The sequence below is a fragment of the Myotis daubentonii genome, chromosome 1 (genome assembly GCF_963259705.1).
Source record: "Myotis daubentonii chromosome 1, mMyoDau2.1, whole genome shotgun sequence".
Lineage (NCBI taxonomy): Eukaryota > Metazoa > Chordata > Mammalia > Chiroptera > Vespertilionidae > Myotis > Myotis daubentonii.
This window is the reverse complement of record NC_081840.1, coordinates 63,248,018-63,267,822: the sequence shown is the minus strand read 5'-3', so window position 1 is coordinate 63,267,822 and position 19,805 is coordinate 63,248,018. Positions and strand designations below refer to the sequence as shown.

Here is a 19,805-nt window from a genome sequence, read left to right as displayed (position 1 = left end):
TAATCCCTTATTTTATAGCAGAAGCCATATTCTTGAAAGTCAGGGAAACTGGCAAAACCTCGAGCAGCAAGATGAATATAAGCCATAAAAATAAGTGGTAATGTGCAAATTAAGCACAGTTAATTTTTGTGAAAGATTCAGCAGTCAGTACACTTATTTAGGTTTTTAAAGATATGTTATATCTACCACAGTAGAAATAAAATGATTCCCAGCTCTGTATTCTCTTAAAATAAAAAATTTAAAAATCAAAAAGAAGAAACAATCATGTAATATCAACAATCAATAACACTAAGTATATATTTTCATAAAATAAAATTCACCCTTTTAAAGTGTATCCTTTAGTGATTTTTAGCATTGTCACAAACTTTTACAACCATCACCATCATCTAATTCTAGAGCATTTCTATCACCTCAGAAAGAAATTCCATGCCATTAACAATCATTTCTCACTTCCCCCTCACCCCAGCCCTAGAAACCACTAATCAACTTTTAAATATATTTTAAAAACACATTCAATAAAGTTCCTAAATGGCATCTATTTCCAAAAGGTACTACATTCACTAGGATTAAAAACTGGCTCTGCTAGGTAACCCTTTATTTTATTTTATTGACTTGAGAGAGGAAGGGAGAGGGAGAAAGAAATAGAAACATCAATGATGAGAGAGAATCATGGATCAGCTGCCTCCTGCATGCCCTCTACTGGGGATCGAGCCTGCAACCCTGGCATATGCCCTTGATTGGAATAGAACCTGGGAGCCGTCAGTCCACAGACTGATGCTTTATCCACTGAGCCAAACTAGCTAGGGCTAGGCAACCCTTCTCTTAAAATCACTCTCAATTGGCCAGGTTCTCCCACAAGTTTTATCTTATACAGAATGCATCTGATTTTAAAGTTTTCAAGATAGCCTGATAGGCTTAAAATGCAATATATTTGGTACTTGACTATTCACTGGCATATTCTTCTGAGTTTGATCTTCTAAGCACATATTGAGAGGGTGGAGAATAAATAGATTTTCTCCCTTCATTTCCACAGAATTTCCCACTCAGTCTAGCACAAAAAATGGAATAATCTCTTTTTAAAATGTTTTGTTTAAATGGAACTTAAATGAATTGTTAATATATAAAAGGATGGTAAATTAGAATTTTTTGATGTGCAACAGAACCATGGTAAATAAGACTATAAATATGAGTTTGCAACATGTTATAGAGAATTCTGAATTCTGGGACCCTTTGAAAAAACCCCAAACCATTTGGTAGGCTGTGGGAAGCAACAGAAGATTTTGGAGGCAGAAAAAGGTTATCAATGATTATTAACTGGACTTTACAACTGAGTAGATGATGGGGAAGGAAGAAGACAACACCCAAAGATAACTCCCATTTCAAAACTGGGGCATTGGTGGTGCAATAATATGGAAGACGGGAGAAGGAACTGATTTATTAAGAGACTAGGGGCCTGGTGCATGAATTCGTGCACAGGTGGGGTCTGGCTGGCCTGCCCAATCAGGGCTGATTTGGCCCGGTCAGTCAGGGGTAGTGGGAGTGGATGCAGGAGGTTAGCCAGCTGGCCCCACCTCCAATCACGGTGGAGGGGCTGATGGGGAGGGGGTGGCCAGCCAGGGGGAGGGGCCGCCAGCAGTTGGCTGGCCAGTCCTGGCCCTGATCGGAGTGTGGGCGGGTGATCAGGGGCAGGGCTGGCCTGGGAGAGGGGCCACTGGCAGTTGGCCGGCCTGCCCTGTCAGGGGGGAAATAATGGGGGGGTGCCAACTGAGGGGAGGGGCCGCAGGCAGTTGGCCAGCTGGTTCTACCCCCTGTTTGAACTCCCGGTTGAGGGGATAATTTTCATATTAGCCTTTTATTATATAGGATATGAGTTTTATTTCAGTCTTGTTCAACTTTCAAGGATCCAGTTGTGGGCTCAGAGATGTAGATTTGGGAGTCACCTTTATGGAGGTTGTACATGAAGTACTGGGAATGAATAGTTCACTTGGTAAGAAGAGAGAATAGAGTTAGAATAGAGCTGAAGACAGACCACAGTAATTGTTTACACTTAAAGTGAAAAGAGGAAGAGAAACCAGCCAAGGCAGAGGAATGAGTGGTCAAAGGCAGGCGAACTAGGATAGTATTGCATCATAAGACCAAAGAACTGATTCAATAAGTCAAAGAGGATGAAGATTGAGTGTTTAGCAAACTCCACAGCAAGCTTTAAGCAGTTTCTATAGAGTTCTGGGGTAGAGGATCTGTTATAAGAGCAGAGATTCTGACAAGTTACCTTCAGCGAAGAGGAAGATAAACATCCTCTTCCAACTCACAAGGCAAGGCATTATGCATAGAAATCCAGGAAGAGCTGTGGTTAATGTTACACTGCCACTCTCCCCATTTGTTTTTCTATAATTCTTTTTTTTAAAAATCTTTATTGTTCAGATTATTACATTTGTTCCTCTTTCCCCCCCCCCCCCCCATAACTCCCCTCCTCCCAGTTCCCGCCCCACCCTCCGCCCTCACTCCCCACCCACTGTCCTCATCCATAGGTGCACGATTTTTGTCCAGTCTCTTCCTGAATCTCCCACACCCCTTTCCCCCCCAAGAATAGTCAGTCCATTCCCTTTATATGTCCCTGATTCTATTATAATCAACAGTTCATTCTGTTCATCAGATTATTTATTCACTTGATTCTTAGATTCACTTGTTGATAGATGCATATTTATTGTTCATAATTTGTATCTTTACCTTTTTCTTCCTCTTCCTCTTCTTAAAGGATACCTTTCAGCATTTCATATAATCCTGGTTTGGTGGTGATGAACTCCTTTAGCTTTTCCTTATCTGTGAAGCTCTTTATCTGACCTTCAATTCTGAATGATAGCTTTGCTGGATAAAGTAATCTTGGTTGTAGGTTCTTGGTATTCATCACTTTGAATATTTCTTGCCACTCCCTTCTGGTCTGCAAAGTTTCTGTTGAGAAATCAGCTGACAGTCGTATGGGTATTCCCTTGTAGGTAACTGAGTTTCTTTCTCTTGCTGCTTTTAAGATTCTCTCTTTGTCTTTTGCTCTTGGCATTTTAATTATGATGTGTCTTGGTGTGGTCCTCTTTGGATTCCTTTTGTTTGGGGTTCTCCGCGCTTCTTGGACCTGTAAGTCCATTTCTTTCACCAGGTGGGGGAAGTTTTCTGTCATTATTTCTTCAAATAGGTTTTCAATATCTTGCTCTCTCTCATCTTCTGGCACCCCTATAATTCTGATGTTGGTACGCTTGAAGCTGTCCCAGAGGCTCCTTACACTATCTTCGCATTTTTGGATTCTTTTTTCATTTTGCTTTTCCCTTTGGGTGTTTTTTGCTTCCTCGCATTTCAAATCTTTGCCTTGATTCTTGCGCTCCTCTGGTCTGCTGTCGGGAGTCTGTATAATATTCTTTATTTCAGTCCGTGTATGCTTAATTTCTAGTTGGTTCCCCAATATAACATCGAGGGTCTCATTAGTTTTCTTGTAGATCTCATTAAGTTTATCGGCGGCTTCAAACAGTGCTTGAGAGACCTTAAAAGTGTGGTTCTGAACTCAATATCCTCCATTGACAATTTTGTCCTGTTTCTTTGTCTCCGCATTTTGTTATGCTTCCTTGGTGCACCCCCTAGTGGTCTTTGTTCGCAGTCTTATAGTTAAACCTTGATTGTTGTAGCTAATCCCAGGGAGGGTTTGACCTCCAGGCCAAGTGGCTATGAGAATCAGCTGTGTCAGCAGTGAGAGAACTTCTGTCCTCTAGGGAGGTGCTAATCTAGCCTTTGCCTGAGGCTATTGGGCAAATGGTTCTGCGCTGGGCTTGGGCGGGGCGGGTCGCACAGGATCAACAGGGTGGGCCGGAGAGAGCAGTTATGGCGGCTCTCAGCCCTGTCCCCAGGGGCTCTGCCTCTCTGAGTCCCAGAACCTGCTGCAAAGCTCGGAGAGAAAGCTGCACTCGCTCTGACCGAAGCCAGACAGTCCCGCTTCTCCCGTTTGAGTCTGGGTCCCTAAAGACTCGCCTGTATCTGGAGCTCAGAGTCTGCGACTCCCTCCCGATTGAAAACGCCAACCGCGCCCTCCGCCACCAGCCCGCTCCGCGCACTCTGCACCTCAGAATTTGACTTCAGCACTGCGCCTCCTCTGAGTGTCCGTATGCGTTTCTCTTTCCTCCTATTTGTAGGACTTCCACTCAGCCAGCGTTCCTGTGGTTCTGGGTGATGTCCCTTCTGTCTTTTAGTTTTACTTTTGAAGTAGTTGTTCAAAGCAGCAAACTCCGGCGTTAACCTATGCCGCCATCTTGGTTCTCCCTTGTTTTTCTATAATTCTTATCTCTATCAACTAACTGACTCTCTCCACATTACATTTCTGTATTTATTCTGCCTTGTTTAAAATTAAGCTCCTGATTGTGTCCTTATGCTTCTCCATGCCATGATGACCTTTCATGTCCCAAATTCTACCTCATGTCAATCTTTAAATGACTACTTCAACTGTTAATTTCCTGATTATCTATTTCAGAGTTAAATTTACAAGAGGTTCTAGCTTGCCAGATTATTATTATTATTTTTTGTATTAGGTCACATCATGGAATGTTGAACAGTCAGTGAATAGGTCAGAAGCCCATCTGTATTTTAATCACCTGTGGCCTGGGAGACGGAGTGGAGGCCACATAGTTAGTATATGTAGGCTTGACCTTTAGCGTGAACTATAGGAATGACAGCAACTATGAGGAACATATCTAGTAGGCACTGGGGATGAAAGTTTAAAAACCTAGGTTTGCCTGGCCAGTGTGGCTCAGTGATTGAATGTCAACCCATGACATTCAATTCCCGGTCAGGGCATATGCCCGGTTGCAGGCTCAATTCCTAGTAGGGGAATGTGCAGTAGGCAGCCTTTAGATGATTCTCTCTCATCATTGAGGTTTCTGTCCCTCTCTCCCTCTCCCTTCCTCTCTCCTAAGTCAATAAAAAACGTATTTAAAAAAACAGGTTTGCAAAGAATAGTCATAAGCCTTTTCTACAATGCTGCTTAATATTGACATTGACTCCTCATTCCTGTAGGCTAGAGGTAAATTCAATTTGTTATTTTTAAGGAGAGGTATACACACTGATTACTGCTGAAACTATGTTACCCAACCTGGTCAAGATGGTGTATGGAGGACATATTGAAATATCTCTATCCTTTCCCCACCTTCTCTAAATACGTAAAAATATTAGATAAAGTATCAAAAATAATTTAAGCTTTGGTTTTCAAATAGTAGAAAACTGTGATTTTTTTCTCTTTCTCTCAGAAACTCATCATTGTTTAACTCACACTACAAGGAGTATTAAAAATAGACAAACTCTATTTGCAGCGTAACTAGAGACATCTGTAAGCCTGGACTATAACCTATAAAGAGAGACTGCCCAATGTCAAAGTCAAATTGGAATCTATATACATATAAAAGCCTAAGTGACTAGAACGACCGTTGCTATGATGTGCACTGACAACCAGGGGGCAGATGCTCAATGCAGGAGCTGCCCCCTGGTGGTCAGTGTGCTCCCACAGCCAACCTCCCCTGACTGGCCAACCTCCTGCAGTGCCTCCCCCAGCTGGAAGGCCCCAATCGCCCAATCAGGGCTGGCCCCAGGCTGGGATGGGGAACCAGGGGTGAGTGGTGGCGGACATAGCCCCTTTCCCAGGGTGGGCCGAGGGCTGGCTCCCTCCTCGGTGCTGGCGGCCATCCTCCCATGCCCCGTTCCTCCCCCCAGCTAGCAGGCCCCAATCAGCCCACCACCCGCCTGCCGCCTGCCCACCACGGTGGTGCACAGCAGCAAGGGAAGGAGGAGTGGGGGAGGTGGGGAACCACATGGTGGGAGAGACCATCTCCTCCTCTCCTGACCCCGCTGGGGTCTTTGGGCCCTGGGCTGAGATGGGGAACCTGGGGTGGGTGGTGGCAGATGTGGCCCCTTTCCCAGGGGGACTGAAGGCTGGCTCCCTCCTTGGGGCAGGTGGCCAACCTCCTGTGCCCCGTCCCTCCCCCTGGCCAGCAGGCCCCAATCGGCCCATTGCCTGCCTGCCATGGTGGTAGCGTGGGGGCGAGGAAAGGAGGAGGGGGGAGGCAGGGAACCGCGCGGTGGCAGGGTGCCAACGATGGTGGTGTCAGCATCTGGCATCCATTCCTTCCGTGACGGCCCGGCGACTGTTGCCTCCTCTCCAGCCTGGCCCTGATCGGCCTGACCCGGATCAGCTCTGATCACTGGCCAAGTCTAGGGAACCTACCCGTGCACAAAATTTGTGATAATAAATGCCTAGGCATGCAGGTATTATACAAAGCAAGAGTGACCTAGCTCTCCAAAGAAAGTGTCTCAAGAGGCACAACCCCTAGTACAGAACAATGAGAACAGGCAAGGCTGAAATAGAAGCTTTCCTACACCTATTTGTCACAAATATTTGAGAAATTAGGGAAAGTGAAGTTGAACAAGGGCAAATAAGCCATATTTGTGGGAAGCAGTCTGTTGGTGAGGAAGAATGGAGGATATAGACTCTACATTGTAAGCAACCCTGCAGTGCTGTCATGGGGGAAAGCAAGGGCTACAAAAACTCACACACATCCTATCTAATAAAAGAGTGATATGTAAACTAACTGTCACTCCATGACAAAGATGACGGCACCCATAGTGGCTGGGGCGGGACACTGGCGTCCACGCCCTGGCCATGCAGAGGGAAGGGAGGGGAGGGGCCCCGGCCAGGCGGAGGGAGGGCTAGGACCTTGGGCTGGAGGCCGGGGTAAGGGACACTGGCTTCATTGCAGGCCGGGCTGAGGGACCCTCCCCCTACCCCATGCACAAATTTTGTGTATCGGGCCTCTAGTTGTTTCATAAAGAAAATAGCCTCAACTGTGGCCCTGCCTCAACCTTCTTGCAAGTCTCTTGAAAATAGCTGATTCAGTAGAAACTCACCTCATTCAAAGATGTTTAAAGAAACAAAATATAAATAGCGTCTATGAAACAAGAATGGGAGAAAATGTCCAGAACAAAGCACAGAGAGCTATGGAGTCAGAAAATATGAAGAGGAAACTACGAAAAATGAAGGTAGAGTGAGAAGCTTTGATGTTTGTCTGATAGGAGTTTCAGAAACAGAGACTGGAAAGGATGGTGGAGAGGTAATATTCAAAAGGAAAGTGGCTATCTTAGGTCTAGGCTGGCAAGATCCAGGTTTCGGGAGATAAGGTGTCAGGGATAAGGAACACAGGCAGTGTGGGGAACTAGGGAGCAAATGCTTGTTCCCCGAGCTAGAATAGACCTGAATATGAGTGGAACTAAGCCCAGGAATAGAGGCAAATACAAACTTCTAACTGGGAATAGAGCAGTGGTTCTCAACCTTGGCCGCACATTAGAATCATCTGGGAATCTTTTTAAAATCCTGATTTCTGGGCCTCATCCTCCGGGAATTCTGTTTCTTTGTTATGGGGTGGGGCCACAACATTAGTAACAAAGAAACAGAATTTCCGGAGGATGAGGCCCAGAAATCAGGATTTTAAAAAGATTCCCAGGGGATTCTAATGTGCGGCCAAGGTTGGGAACCACTGGAAGAGAGGGTTAGGAGTAAGGAATAAAGTAGTCCTGAATACTCAGATTCTCCAGGGCATGTACAGCAGGTGGGGATAGCCCTGGTTTTAGGGTTGGAATTATTTGGATTCTCTTAATTCCACCATTGACTTGAGTGTCAGAGCAAGTTTTGAATCTTGTTTCCCTTTCAAGAGCATGAGACTAACCCTTGGACCAATCCTCGGGGATTCTGCCTCAGAATAAGTTTTCTGTCTATTATTATTTTCAAAAATATATCTTTATTGATTTCAGAGAGAGAAAAGGCACAATGAGAGAGATAATAACATTAATGAGACAAAGATCGGCTGCCTCCTACATGCTCCCACCAGGGATTGAGCCCACAGCAACCCAGGCATGTGCCCTAACCGGGAATTGAACTAGTGATCTCCCAGTGCATGGGTCGATACTCGACCACTGACCCACACTGGCTGGGTTATATTTAAGTTTTTTATCCTTTAGGAGGCATGGCATACAAATTGAAAAAATAGTATTTGTACATTTAACATTTTTTTCTCCATAATAATCTTCCTCACTTTCCTCTGCTTACAATCTGATTTTTCAAGGGCCATCTTAGACATCCTAGATGGAATGTCATCCTTGACAACACTCCCTAGTCAAGTGTCAGGGACCCATCTATCCTGCTTTCCTAAAACATACTTATCTCCACGATAAAAATTGTCCTGCTACTACCCTGGCCAGTGTTGCTCAGTGGATAGAGCATCGGCCCACACACTGAAGGGTCGTGGGTTCGATTCTCAATTAATAGTACACACAGAAAGCCCTAGCCGATTTGGCTCAGTGGATAGAGCATAAGCCCATGGACTGAAGGGTTCTAGGTTCGATTTGGTCAAGGGCATGTACCTTGGTTACAGGCTCAATCCCCGGCCCCAGGTCAGGGTGCATGCGGGAGGCAATCAATTGATGTGTCTCTCTCACATCAATATCTCTCTCTCACTCCCTCCCTTCCACTCTCTCTAAAAATCAATGGGAAAAAAATATCCTTGGGTGAGGATTAACAAAAATAAAAAATAGAGCAGAAGGCCTGAATGATACTATGCCATTGACTGAGGAATCTGATTGATCTTCTAATTCTTTGTACTTGACTTCTAGAACCCCAAACAAAAAAAGGTAATAACTAGGAGAATAAACGTTGAAGGTAAAACTTTCAACTGATACATAAAAAAAGTGAGTGGACGGGGGGATGTACAACAAAACATATTTCTTTGGTTGAGTATTCTTTCTTCTGTCTTGGTTCTCTACTAAAGTTTAAATGGTGTTGAAAGTAGTAATAAATGATGATGTTACAAAACTTATCAGATCATTTTCAAAGAAGAGATTATGGTGCTTTTATTTTGGCTGCACCAATTCTCAACTTCTTTAGGAGTGGAGTCCACTATCCTGGAGTCGATAGCTAGAAAGAGAACTCATTTTAACTGTTCTTTTCCAAAGGTATCTCCCAAAACCTCCTCCAACACTGACCAAGGCAACTACATTGAAGCAAATGATTTGATCACTCAGATACCCTCTAAAGTGCAGATACAAGATATTACTAAGGAGCTACACTGTCTACTGTGTAATGACTGGTTCCGGGATCCACTTATGCTAACCTGTGGCCACAACTTCTGCCAGGCCTGTATTCAAAACTTTTGGAAGCAGCAAACAAAGGAAACATTCTGTCCGAAGTGTAAGATGATGTGTCAATATGCCAATTGTGCATTCAACCTTGTCCTGGAGAGGCTGGTAGACAAGATTAAGGATCTACCCTTACTCAAGGGCCATCCACAGTGCCCAGAACACGGAGAGAACCTGAAGTTGTTCAGTAAGCCGGAAGGGAAGCTGATCTGCTTTCAATGCAAAGATGCTCGGTTGTCTGTAGGGCAGTCTAAAGAGTTCCTGCAGATCTCTGATGCTGTCCATTTCTTCACGGTAGGTGAGCCTTGAACAATCGGTTAGGAGAGCTGGGGAAAATATTTTCTGTAGGACTTTTCTCTTCCAATTTCACCCCTTTACTCAGATGATTGTTAGAAAGACCAGAATGCTCTGAAAATATAATATATCTTACAATGTTCTTTCTCTAGAGGTGCTAATATGGGAAAGGAGCAGTGGAGAAGCTGTAGCCTACTATCCAATTAATCACATATTTACCGAAACACTGCCATGACAGTGCTCTGCTAGACACCATGCAGAATGTCAATGCATACAATATTGCTCTTGTTATAAAACTCTTGAAATTTAGTCAAAATGAAAAAAACAACAGAAGTAATTTTAGAATTACTATTGAGAGCTAAATTTTGTCACACTAGTAATTCATAAATGTTTAGAATTTCAGAAAAGATTAGAAAAAATTGAAACATTCAGGGGATGTATGGTGAAAGAAAGTTTGAATGGGAAAATCATTTGGATTTGGATGGACAAAAGGAAGAAATAAGTATTCTAAGTGAGAACAACGTGAATAAAGGTGTAGTTAGAACAGTGTAACTAGGGTAGAAAATGTATAGAGTTCTGTTACTTTCCTCAAACCCCTGTGGTTAACTAAGAAGGTAAAAGAAAAAAACCTAAGTTTTTCTGCTGCTTGTAATTTCCTTCACTATTCTTGGAAGAGACAGGAACTATGACATGGGGGAAAGGAAAGACTTTTGCAGCAAGAGCTGGCTTTTTTTCTGACATACTAGTGCTTTGGGGGAGATGTCCCTTATGGCCCTTCATCTCCCAAGTCAGTATGGGTTGAATTTATGTGGTATTCCCAGGAGGAGTTTATCATCATTAAGGGTCAACTGGAGGCAACCCTGAAGGAACTTCAGTCCCTGAGGAACAGGCAGAGAGATGCTATTGCTGCTTACAAGGTGAGGAGCAGGGTAGGGGGTTATGAGATAGAACTAGAATATACCCTCCTTATAACCTTAGCTATTAGTGTGGAAAGGTAACTATACATATAGTGTCAATACACTAAATGAAACTTGAGTTATAAAATTAAAGAATGGACACCGTAGGGTGGAAAGGAACATAGCAGTAGAGCAAGTTCCCTATAGTTGATAAACAGGGAGAGTACAATGGCCTTTCCCCTAATATGCTTTTCCTTTTGATGGTTCAGTTGCTGGGTGATTTTTGTGGTGTAGTGATTTCTCTGGTCTTTCCTCTTGATTTCTCGAGAAGGATATTTCTTTCCACTTCCTTATGACCCCAGTCTAACAGTATCACTTGGTAGATATTGGCTTATACTTGTGGGTAGGAGAGTATTATCATTCATTCTAGAATGTTTGATTAACCCAGAGTCTTATTTCACATGGCAATGGTTACCACCTCAGTACTGCAATAGGAACCTGCAGGTTACTTTTGACTATTTCATCCTGAATTACTAAACTAGCTGAGAAAGATGGAGTAAGTCTCCCCACCTGCCACAAAAAGGGCTCCTTTTAGTATGGCTCAATGTTGATATTGCATTTTTATGCATTTTCCTATTATGGTATTTCCCAAGTTGTGTGAGTATTGTTGGTGTGGGCCCCCATCCCCAAGAGCTAGTCTCAGGAATTACCCTGGTGATGATCATGGAGATTTCCAGGACAACAAGCTACATCTGCAGCAGCACATCTCCATGGAGTTTCTAAAGCTGCATCAATTTCTGCATGGCAAAGAAAAGGACATTTTAAATGAGCTTCGGGAAGAGGGGAAAGTCTTGAATGAGGAAATGGAGCTGAATCTGAACCAGCTTCAGGAACAGTATCTCCTAGTCAAGGAGATGTTGGTGAGCATCCAGGCACGGATGGAAGAGCAGAACTCCTTCAACTTTCTCAAAGTAAGACTCCATATCAATGACTGGGTACGCTACTAGGGGAAGAGGGCCAGAAAGGCTATAGAAGCAGCTTTTCCCCACAATGAAGGGGAAAAACCTGCCAGGGGTGGTGGAGGGAGGCGAAGGGGGAAATGCGGGACATTTGTAATAATGTCAACAATAAAAAAAATAAATTAAAAGAATTCTCTGGGAGAAAAGCAGGAAGCTACTTTTGCCTTACACTCAATAGAAAGTTTTCCTTTCACCCTCCTAGAAAGGAAGACAATAAAATTCCAATAATAACCGTATGAATTAATATTTTAATATTTCTTCATAAAGAACTTTTGAAGCTTTATTTCTTAAAAATAAAATGTTGCAACCTAAGCTGTATCTTTGGCTCTCAGAAATCATACATTGACCTGTTTGAAAAGCTATTTGTCAATATTTGGTCATTGAAAGTTCACTTCTAATGTGGCATTGGTTACCACTTCAGCATTCAGTAGCTTAACTAGCCAGAGTGAGGAAAAGTGGCTTTGGGGTGAGAATACCCACTGCAAGCATGTAAAACTCAAAGGCTAAAACGGGCCAAATAAACAAGGTTTAAGTTTATGTGGGCTGCAAAAAAAACCCCCAAAACTTCAATTTTCATAGAAATGTAGGTTTATTTCGATAGAAACATGCTGAATACAAAGGGCTGAAATGAATGAGTAATCATTAACATAAAATAATAGAACATTTTAATAAAATTAATATTTTTTTCTTGAACATTAACTTACCAGATACTGAATAACTGCACAAATTAACAAGCGTAACACAAATAAACCTATTTTTCTTGTTCTCTGTAAGCGAAGTATTTCCTGTTGTGCACACCAAACAAGTCAGTACAAGACTAATGACGGGCAATCGGGTGCTAAAATATTCGCTGCTAGTATTAGTGCAGAGAAATGATGCGCCTGTGTGTAAGGCGCGTAAGGGAAATGAATGCAACACACTTATAGTAATCAGTCATTAACAAACATTGTAGTTCATTATTAATAATTATGTATAACAGGATATTATAAAAATTAAGTTACAAAATTTTTATTAAAACGTTTCTTACATACTGTTATATTGGCTGGGCTGCAAAAATATTCATTGTGGGCCACATGCGGGCCACGAGTTTGGCATGCTTGACCTCTTGTATTCTCCTGAGACTATGGCAGTATAGGGAAATGTAGCCTAACCTTAACTTCTCTCTTATTCCATGTAAAAGGGAGCTAGAAAATAGGAGCAAGGTAAGACCAGTTTATCTTGGGTTAGATGAAGGAGGCAGATCAGAAAACACACATGGAGGATGAGAGGTGGTGATGGGTCCCGGTATTGACAATCAAATTCCAGGGATGGCCAGTATCACCAAAGAAATTTCTGCAGTTGATGAACAGGCATCTAACTTCTCTATTTCTCTTTTCCTCTTCTAGGACATCACACCTTTCTTAGATAGGTAAGTGGTATTTCCATATGGTATTCTTACCCTATCTTCAGTCCCTGGAGAATATCTAAAATAAATTATTTATGTCCCTTGCAGCTTGGAGAAAGGAATAAAAGTGCTGACACCCAGAGAGCTTATCTCCAGAAACCTGAACTTGGGCCTGTACAAAGGTCCCATTCAGTACATGATGTGGAGGGAAATGCAGTCCATTATCTCTCCAGGTATCAGTGGGTAGCAGCTATTGGTTCCTGGGGCTCCTAATGTATGTTTCATCTGTGGGACCTCTTCTGTGGCCCTAATTAATACGTTAGAGTCTGGGACAGGGGGAAGAGTAGAGTTTAGCAAAAGAAAGCTAGTTGGTATGACTGAATTTCTTCTGGTACCATGACTTAAGAATGTATGGCTTTTTACTGGTAAACAGAGTCTAATGTCAGAATTACCTCTCAGCCTATGATTTTAATTGTTCTATCAAATGTGACAACTAATATTTTATACTGTTTTGCTAAATCAGTTATATAAATCCCTGGAACTTTTCTGCCCTGAGGGAGGAGTTTATTATATATACTCTTTGAATGTAATAGGGTTTTTATAGGTCCTTTTTGTTTGATGTTCATAAAATGGAGTATAATACCTTAGAAGATTGTTTAGAGATCTTCAGTGCTTCAAACAACAACAACAACAACAACAACAACAACAACAAAACACCCAATAATTCAAATAGGTGTGCCTAATATGAACTCTAAGTTTTTGTCATCCTGTAGATACCAAAGAATTGAGCAGGACAAAAGAACACAAATGGCATTTCAATAACATAAAATTCTAAATAAAAATATTTATATAAACACAAAGTTCTAAAAAAATTTTTTAATCTTTAAATTCTTTATTAGTTAAGAAATTACAAATGCGTCCTCATTCCCCCCCATTCACCCCCATCCTTCCCCCACCCCCACTCATGCTCTCATCCCCCTGTTGTCCATGTCCATTGGTTTGGCTTATATGCATGCATACAAGTGCTTTGGTTGATCTCTTCCCCTTACCCCCACCCTCCCCTACTTTCCCTCTGGGGATTAATAGTCTGATTGCTATTTCTCTGTCTTTGGATCTGTCCCTGTTCATCAGTCTATGTTGTTCTCTATATTCCACAAATGAGTGAGATCATGTGGTATTTATCTTTCTCTGACTGGCTTATTTCACTTAGCATAATGCTCTCCAGTTCCATCCAAGCTGTTGCAAAAGGCAAGAGTTCCTTCTTTTTTACCGCAGCGTAGTATTCCATTGTGTAGATGTACCACAGTTTTTAAAAACTTTTTCATTATTATTAGTAGTTACTGACTTAATGAAAATCACAAATCTATTCCTGTTAACAATTTTTCCAGATAATTGACAATAAAAAAATCAGCTTTAATAAGACATAATTAACATAGAATAAAATCATCATTTAAAATTTTATTGAATTTATTGGGGTGACATTGGTTAATAAAATTATGTAGGTTTCAACTGTACAATTCTATAATACATTTTACTGTATTCACCACACTAGTCAAGTCTCCTTTTGTCACAATTTATTCCCCCTTTATTCTCTTCTACTTCCCTCAACCCCCATTTCCCTCTGGTGATCACCATACTGTTGTCTGTGCCCATCAGTAGATGAGTGGATAAGAAAGCTATGTTACATTTACACAATGGAATACTACTCAGCCATAAAAAAGAAGGAAAACTTACCTTTTGCAACAGCATGGAAGGACCTTAAGAGTATTATGCTAAGTAAAATAAGCCAGCCAGAGAAACACAAATACCATATGATTTCACTTATATGTGGAATCTAATGAACAAAATAAACAACCAAAATAGGAATAGATTCAAAGATATAGAGAACAGACTGACAGCTGTCAGAGGGGAGGGTGTTAGGGGACTGAGTAAAAAAGGTGAAGGGATTAAGCAAAAAAAACCCCAAACTTCATAGATATAAACTCATCATTTTAAGTGTACAATTTGATGAGTTTTGACAGATATATATATACTTATGTAAACATCTGCAAAATCAAGATATAAAAAATTTCTATCATCCTAAAAAGTTCCTACGTATCCCTTTGCAGTCAATCTCTTCCTTCTATCCCTAACCCCTGAGAGTCACTAAATCTGCCTTTTTCCACTTGTGTCTTTTCTAAAATCTCATGTAAGTGGAATTACATATTCTGTAGTCTTTTGTGTCTGGCTTTTTTCACTTAGAATAATGCTTTCTGAGATTCACCTATGTTGTTGCATGTATCAGTAATCATGTTTTATGGATACATTGCAATTTGCATATTCATTCACCAATTGATGGACATTTGGGTAGTTTCTAGTTTATGGCTCTTATCAACAAATTTGCATAACATTTGTTTACAAATATTTGTGCTTTACTTTCTTTGGGGAAAATACAGCTGCCTGTTTTGTAAGTAAAGTTTAATTGGAACACATCACAAGCACATAGAAGTAAAAGACATAGTTTCTGCTCCCAAGAGACTAGAAGACAAACTTAGAGTTTGCAGTAGCCATCTAGGTAAAAATTGTTAATATCTAAACAAAGGCCTGGGAGGGACTAGAAAATAAAGAATGATTCCGGAGAAGAATTCCAGGAGTGATTTTGATGAGGTTGTAGTGAAGTGAATAGGTCACTCATTTGAGAAGTTTCACTAAGTAGGGAAGATGTGAGTGTGGGAAACAGAGTAAAAAGAGGAACATCTGAAACATGAAAAGGACATAGCAGACAGAAATGTGTGTGTGTGTGTGTGTGTGTGTGTATATATATATATATATATATATATATATATATATATAGAGAGAGAGAGAGAGAGAGAGAGAGAGAGAGAGAGAAAGAGAGACTAGAGGCCAAGTGCACGAAATTCATGCAAAGGTAGGGTCCCTAGGTCTGGCTGGCGATCAAGGCCAGTCAGGGCCTTCCCTCATTCTGCGCTGCCCCCTGGTGGTCAGCGCACATCATAGTGAGCAATCGAACCCCCAGTCTCCTGCTCGAACTCCTGAGGGGACACTTTGCATATTGGCCATTTGCATATAGAGATATACAATAGTCATGTATTGTTGGTACATAATTTATAGTTGCTAATATGGGTAAACACCCATGAAATGATTATGATTACATTTAAGAAATCCTATATAATAAAAGCCTAATATGCTAAGTGTCTGATCATCCAGTCGTCCGTTCAACCAATCAAAGCATAGTATGCTAATGATATGCTAAGGCTACTCAACTGCTTGCTATGACATGCCCTTACCATCAGGGGACAGACAGTCAACCGGTTAACCACTTGCTATGACTGCACTGACCACAAAGGGGCAGATGCTCTGACTGGTAGGTTAGCTTGCTGCTGGAGTCCTGCCAATCAGGACTGAGTGAGATGGGCTAGACACGCCCTGGAGCCCTCCTGCAGTCCCTCCCCAGCTGGCCAACCTCCTGTGTCCCTCCCTGGCCCTGATCTTGTACCAGTGGGGTCCACAGATTATGGACCACATTCTGATTAGCAGTGGCAAACCATTCTAGATCTCAAAAGTCTCGTTATCTAAGAAACCAAATATAAACTTATCATTGTCCTCTAAAGACTCTATCAGTTAGCTAGATCTTGACTGACTCTAACAGGCAAGCCCTTATGTTCTCTCCCACATAAGCTACTTGTTTTTAACCCATTGCTTTTTTGCCTCTGTTTAGCCAAAGCATCCTGAATACATTTCATAGATGTTATATCACAATGGAAATAGTTCTTGTCCTTAGAAAGCTTTCCTAGGACAAATTTACCTAAGTGTTACCTCTTCAGCATTTGTATTTTCTGACACATACTAGTACAGATTTATATTATTTGTATTGTTTTCTTTATTAGAGAATAAATTGCTTCAGAGTACAGTCTAATTTTTATCACAAATATAAAAATGTCTAGAATATAGCCACATAGATACCAAAACAGTAACGAGTATATGTAAGTATATATATGGGGAGAGAAATTATTGGTGTTTATATAAATACTGACTTCTACTATGGGAATATGCATTCACCCCTTTTCTCCCATGCCCTGCTTTCTCTTATTTTCTTACTAGGCTTATTTCCATTAACTCTGGACCCTAAAACCGCGCACCCAAATTTGGTGCTGTCCAAAACCCGAACCAGTGTGTGGCATGGTGACATTAAGCAGGTAATGCCCGATGATCCAGAGAGGTTTGACTCAAGTGTGGCTGTGCTGGGCTCAAAAGGCTTCACATCTGGAAAATGGTACTGGGAAGTAGAAGTAGCAAAGAAGACAAAGTGGACAGTTGGCGTTGTCAGAGAATCCATCATTCGGAAAGGCAGCTGTCCTCTAACTCCTGAGCAAGGATTCTGGCTTTTAAGACTAAGGAACCAAAATGATCTAAAGGCTCTGGATTTGCCTTCTTGCAGTCTGAAGCTGACTAACGACCTTGACAAGGTGGGCATATACTTAGATTATGAAGGAGGGCAGGTGTCCTTCTACAATGCTAAAACCATGACCCACATTTACACCTTCATTAGTACTTTCACGGAGAAACTTTGTTCCTACTTCTGCCCTTGCCTTAATGACGGTGGGGAGAATAAAGAACCACTGCATATCGTGCAGCCACAGTAATTAGTCGTACTATTGTATAAATTCAGAGCATTATTAAAGAAGTATTGAAATAGTTTACCAGTCTCACTGGTTTCTCTTCCCAATTTAATAATGAATACTGAAAAAAAGGATTCACAAATTAAATTCCATCCTCAGTGGCCTAAGTGGATTTCACCGGAGTCCTTCAAGATATTCTAATTCACTAGGGGCTTCTGTAACACAGGAGCCTCTCTCATGAGAGAGATAATCATGCTATTGTTACTGAAGCAAACTGCAACTTGAGTTTGTGATGCTTGGGTACCCTTTTCAAATGTGCCCAGAAATTCTATTATGCTGTCATTAGTCTAGCATAATGACTCTGTATTAGATGAATTTTCAGAAGTATACTCTTCTTCCTATTTAATTTTCTTTAAAAAATCCTCACCTGAGGATATTCTTTTAAAATATATTTTTATTGATTTCAGAGAGGAAGGGAGAGGGTGAGAGAGATAGAAACATCAATGATGAGAGAGAACCAATTGGCCCACACTGGGGGGTGGAGCCCACAACCCAGGCCTGTGCCCTTGACCAGAATCCAACCTGGGACCCTTTAGTCCACAGGCCAATGCTCTATCCACTGAGCCAAACCAGCTAGGGATGAGGATACGTTTTTCATTGATTCTAGAGAGAAAAGAAGAGAGAGGGGGAAAGAGAGAGAGAAAGTGTTGGTGTGAGAAACATGGATTGATTGCCTCTCATACATGCCCCAACCAGGGATTGAATCCACAACCTGGGTATGAGCCTGATCAGGAATCAAACCCATGACACTTCACTGCATGGGATGATGCTATAACCATCTGAGCCATACCAGCCAGGGCTTAATTTTCTTTTACTATAACTTTTGCAACACATTTCTTTTCTAGAACTTGTTACTGTAATTTTTAAAAACTGCTCCAGAGATTTAAAGAAGAAAAAAAAAAAGAAAAAAGTCTGGGCCAATTTATAATCTTGTCTTAAATTATCTCAAGATACTTTTTAGTCCAGTGAATCTCTGACTCTTTTTCAGGCCCTTTTCTTGCTTTATCTATCTACCTGTGCCCTCTCGTAATGCCCCCTCAGGGGATGTTGGACTGCTTGTTTCCATCCGATCCCCGCAGGACAGGCCAAGGGACCTCACCAGTGCATGAATCCGTAAACTGGTCCTCTAGTATGTATATAAGATCTTTGGTTAATCTTTTCTCCCTCCCCCGCCCCCCCAGCCTGCCACACACACACACACATTTCCCTCTGAGATTCATCAGTCTGTTCCATGTTTCCATGCCTGTGCATTGAGTGTCTGCCCCTTGGTGGTCAGTAGCATCATAGCTACTAGTCGAATAGTCTGACGGTTACTTAGGCTTTTATATATATAGATGAGGCACTTGTTTTTCTGTATTCAAATACATTTAAGCATTTCCATCTGCTATGTCCTTTTCATCATTCTTGTCTATAATTTAAATATCAGTGTTTTTCATCTTGTACTCTCTAATATATTCATCCTCCAGCTAGACTTGTGGAACACATCACAAGCACATAGAAGTAAAAGTCTAAAGTGCTTAGTAGCAATGATATTAGCAGTACTTTTGATGAACCATCTCTATTGCCTTTCCTTGGAAGTCGCATATAACTGGCCTTCATTCTCTACATCTGACAGGGTTGTTTTAGGGGAGGGGAATGGGTATTTAAGACCTAAAGCACTGGCCATCTAAAATTACAATTAGCACAATTCTTGCGCAGGGTGAAAGCCTCCTATCTGTTATAATGGGAAAGATACACACATATTACAGGTAATAGTCATGTATTGTTGGCACATAATTTATAGTTGCTAATTTTGGTAAACAGCCATGAAATGATTATGATTACATTTAAGAAATTACTTTTTAAAAATGAATTCACTTTGTCCATGATCCTGGCATGTGCCCTGACCGGGAATTGAACCAGCACCCTCTCCACCTAGATTCACAAATGATTAACATTTTCCCATATTTTCTTAGTCACCCCCACATCCACTCCATATGATTTTTTTGTATACACACACACACACACACACACACACACACACACACACACACACTAGAGGCCTGGTGCACAAATTTGTGCACCAGTGGGATCCCTAGGCCTGGCCTGTGGGATCAGGCTGAAACCGGCTCTCTGACATCCCTGAGGGGTCCCAGATTGTGAGAGGGTGCAGGCCAGGCCAAAAGACCCCACTGGTGCACGATCGGGGCCAGGGAGGGACACAGGAGGTTGGCCAGCTGGGGAGGGACAGCGGGAGGGCTCCAGGGCATGTCTAGCCCATCTCACTCAGTCCTGATTGGCAGGACCCCAGCAGCAAGCTAACCTACCAGTCAGAGCATCTGCC

The 19,805-nt window shown here is 41.8% G+C and overlaps 1 protein-coding gene across 1 annotated transcript in view; it reads left to right on the top strand.

Moving 5' to 3' along the window:
• The window catches only part of TRIM69 (tripartite motif containing 69), a 31,417-nt gene extending 12,927 nt beyond the window's left edge, over positions 1-18,490 (top strand). Inside the window, exons 2-6 of the mRNA XM_059702596.1 lie at positions 9,028-9,504; positions 11,054-11,371; positions 12,805-12,827; positions 12,912-13,036; positions 16,905-18,490. Coding sequence (XP_059558579.1) covers positions 9,178-9,504; positions 11,054-11,371; positions 12,805-12,827; positions 12,912-13,036; positions 16,905-17,446 — 1,335 coding nt within the window. The 5' untranslated portion in view covers positions 9,028-9,177 and the 3' untranslated portion in view covers positions 17,447-18,490. The remainder of the gene's footprint in view (positions 1-9,027; positions 9,505-11,053; positions 11,372-12,804; positions 12,828-12,911; positions 13,037-16,904) is intronic.
• Positions 18,491-19,805: the final 1,315 nt, after the last annotated feature.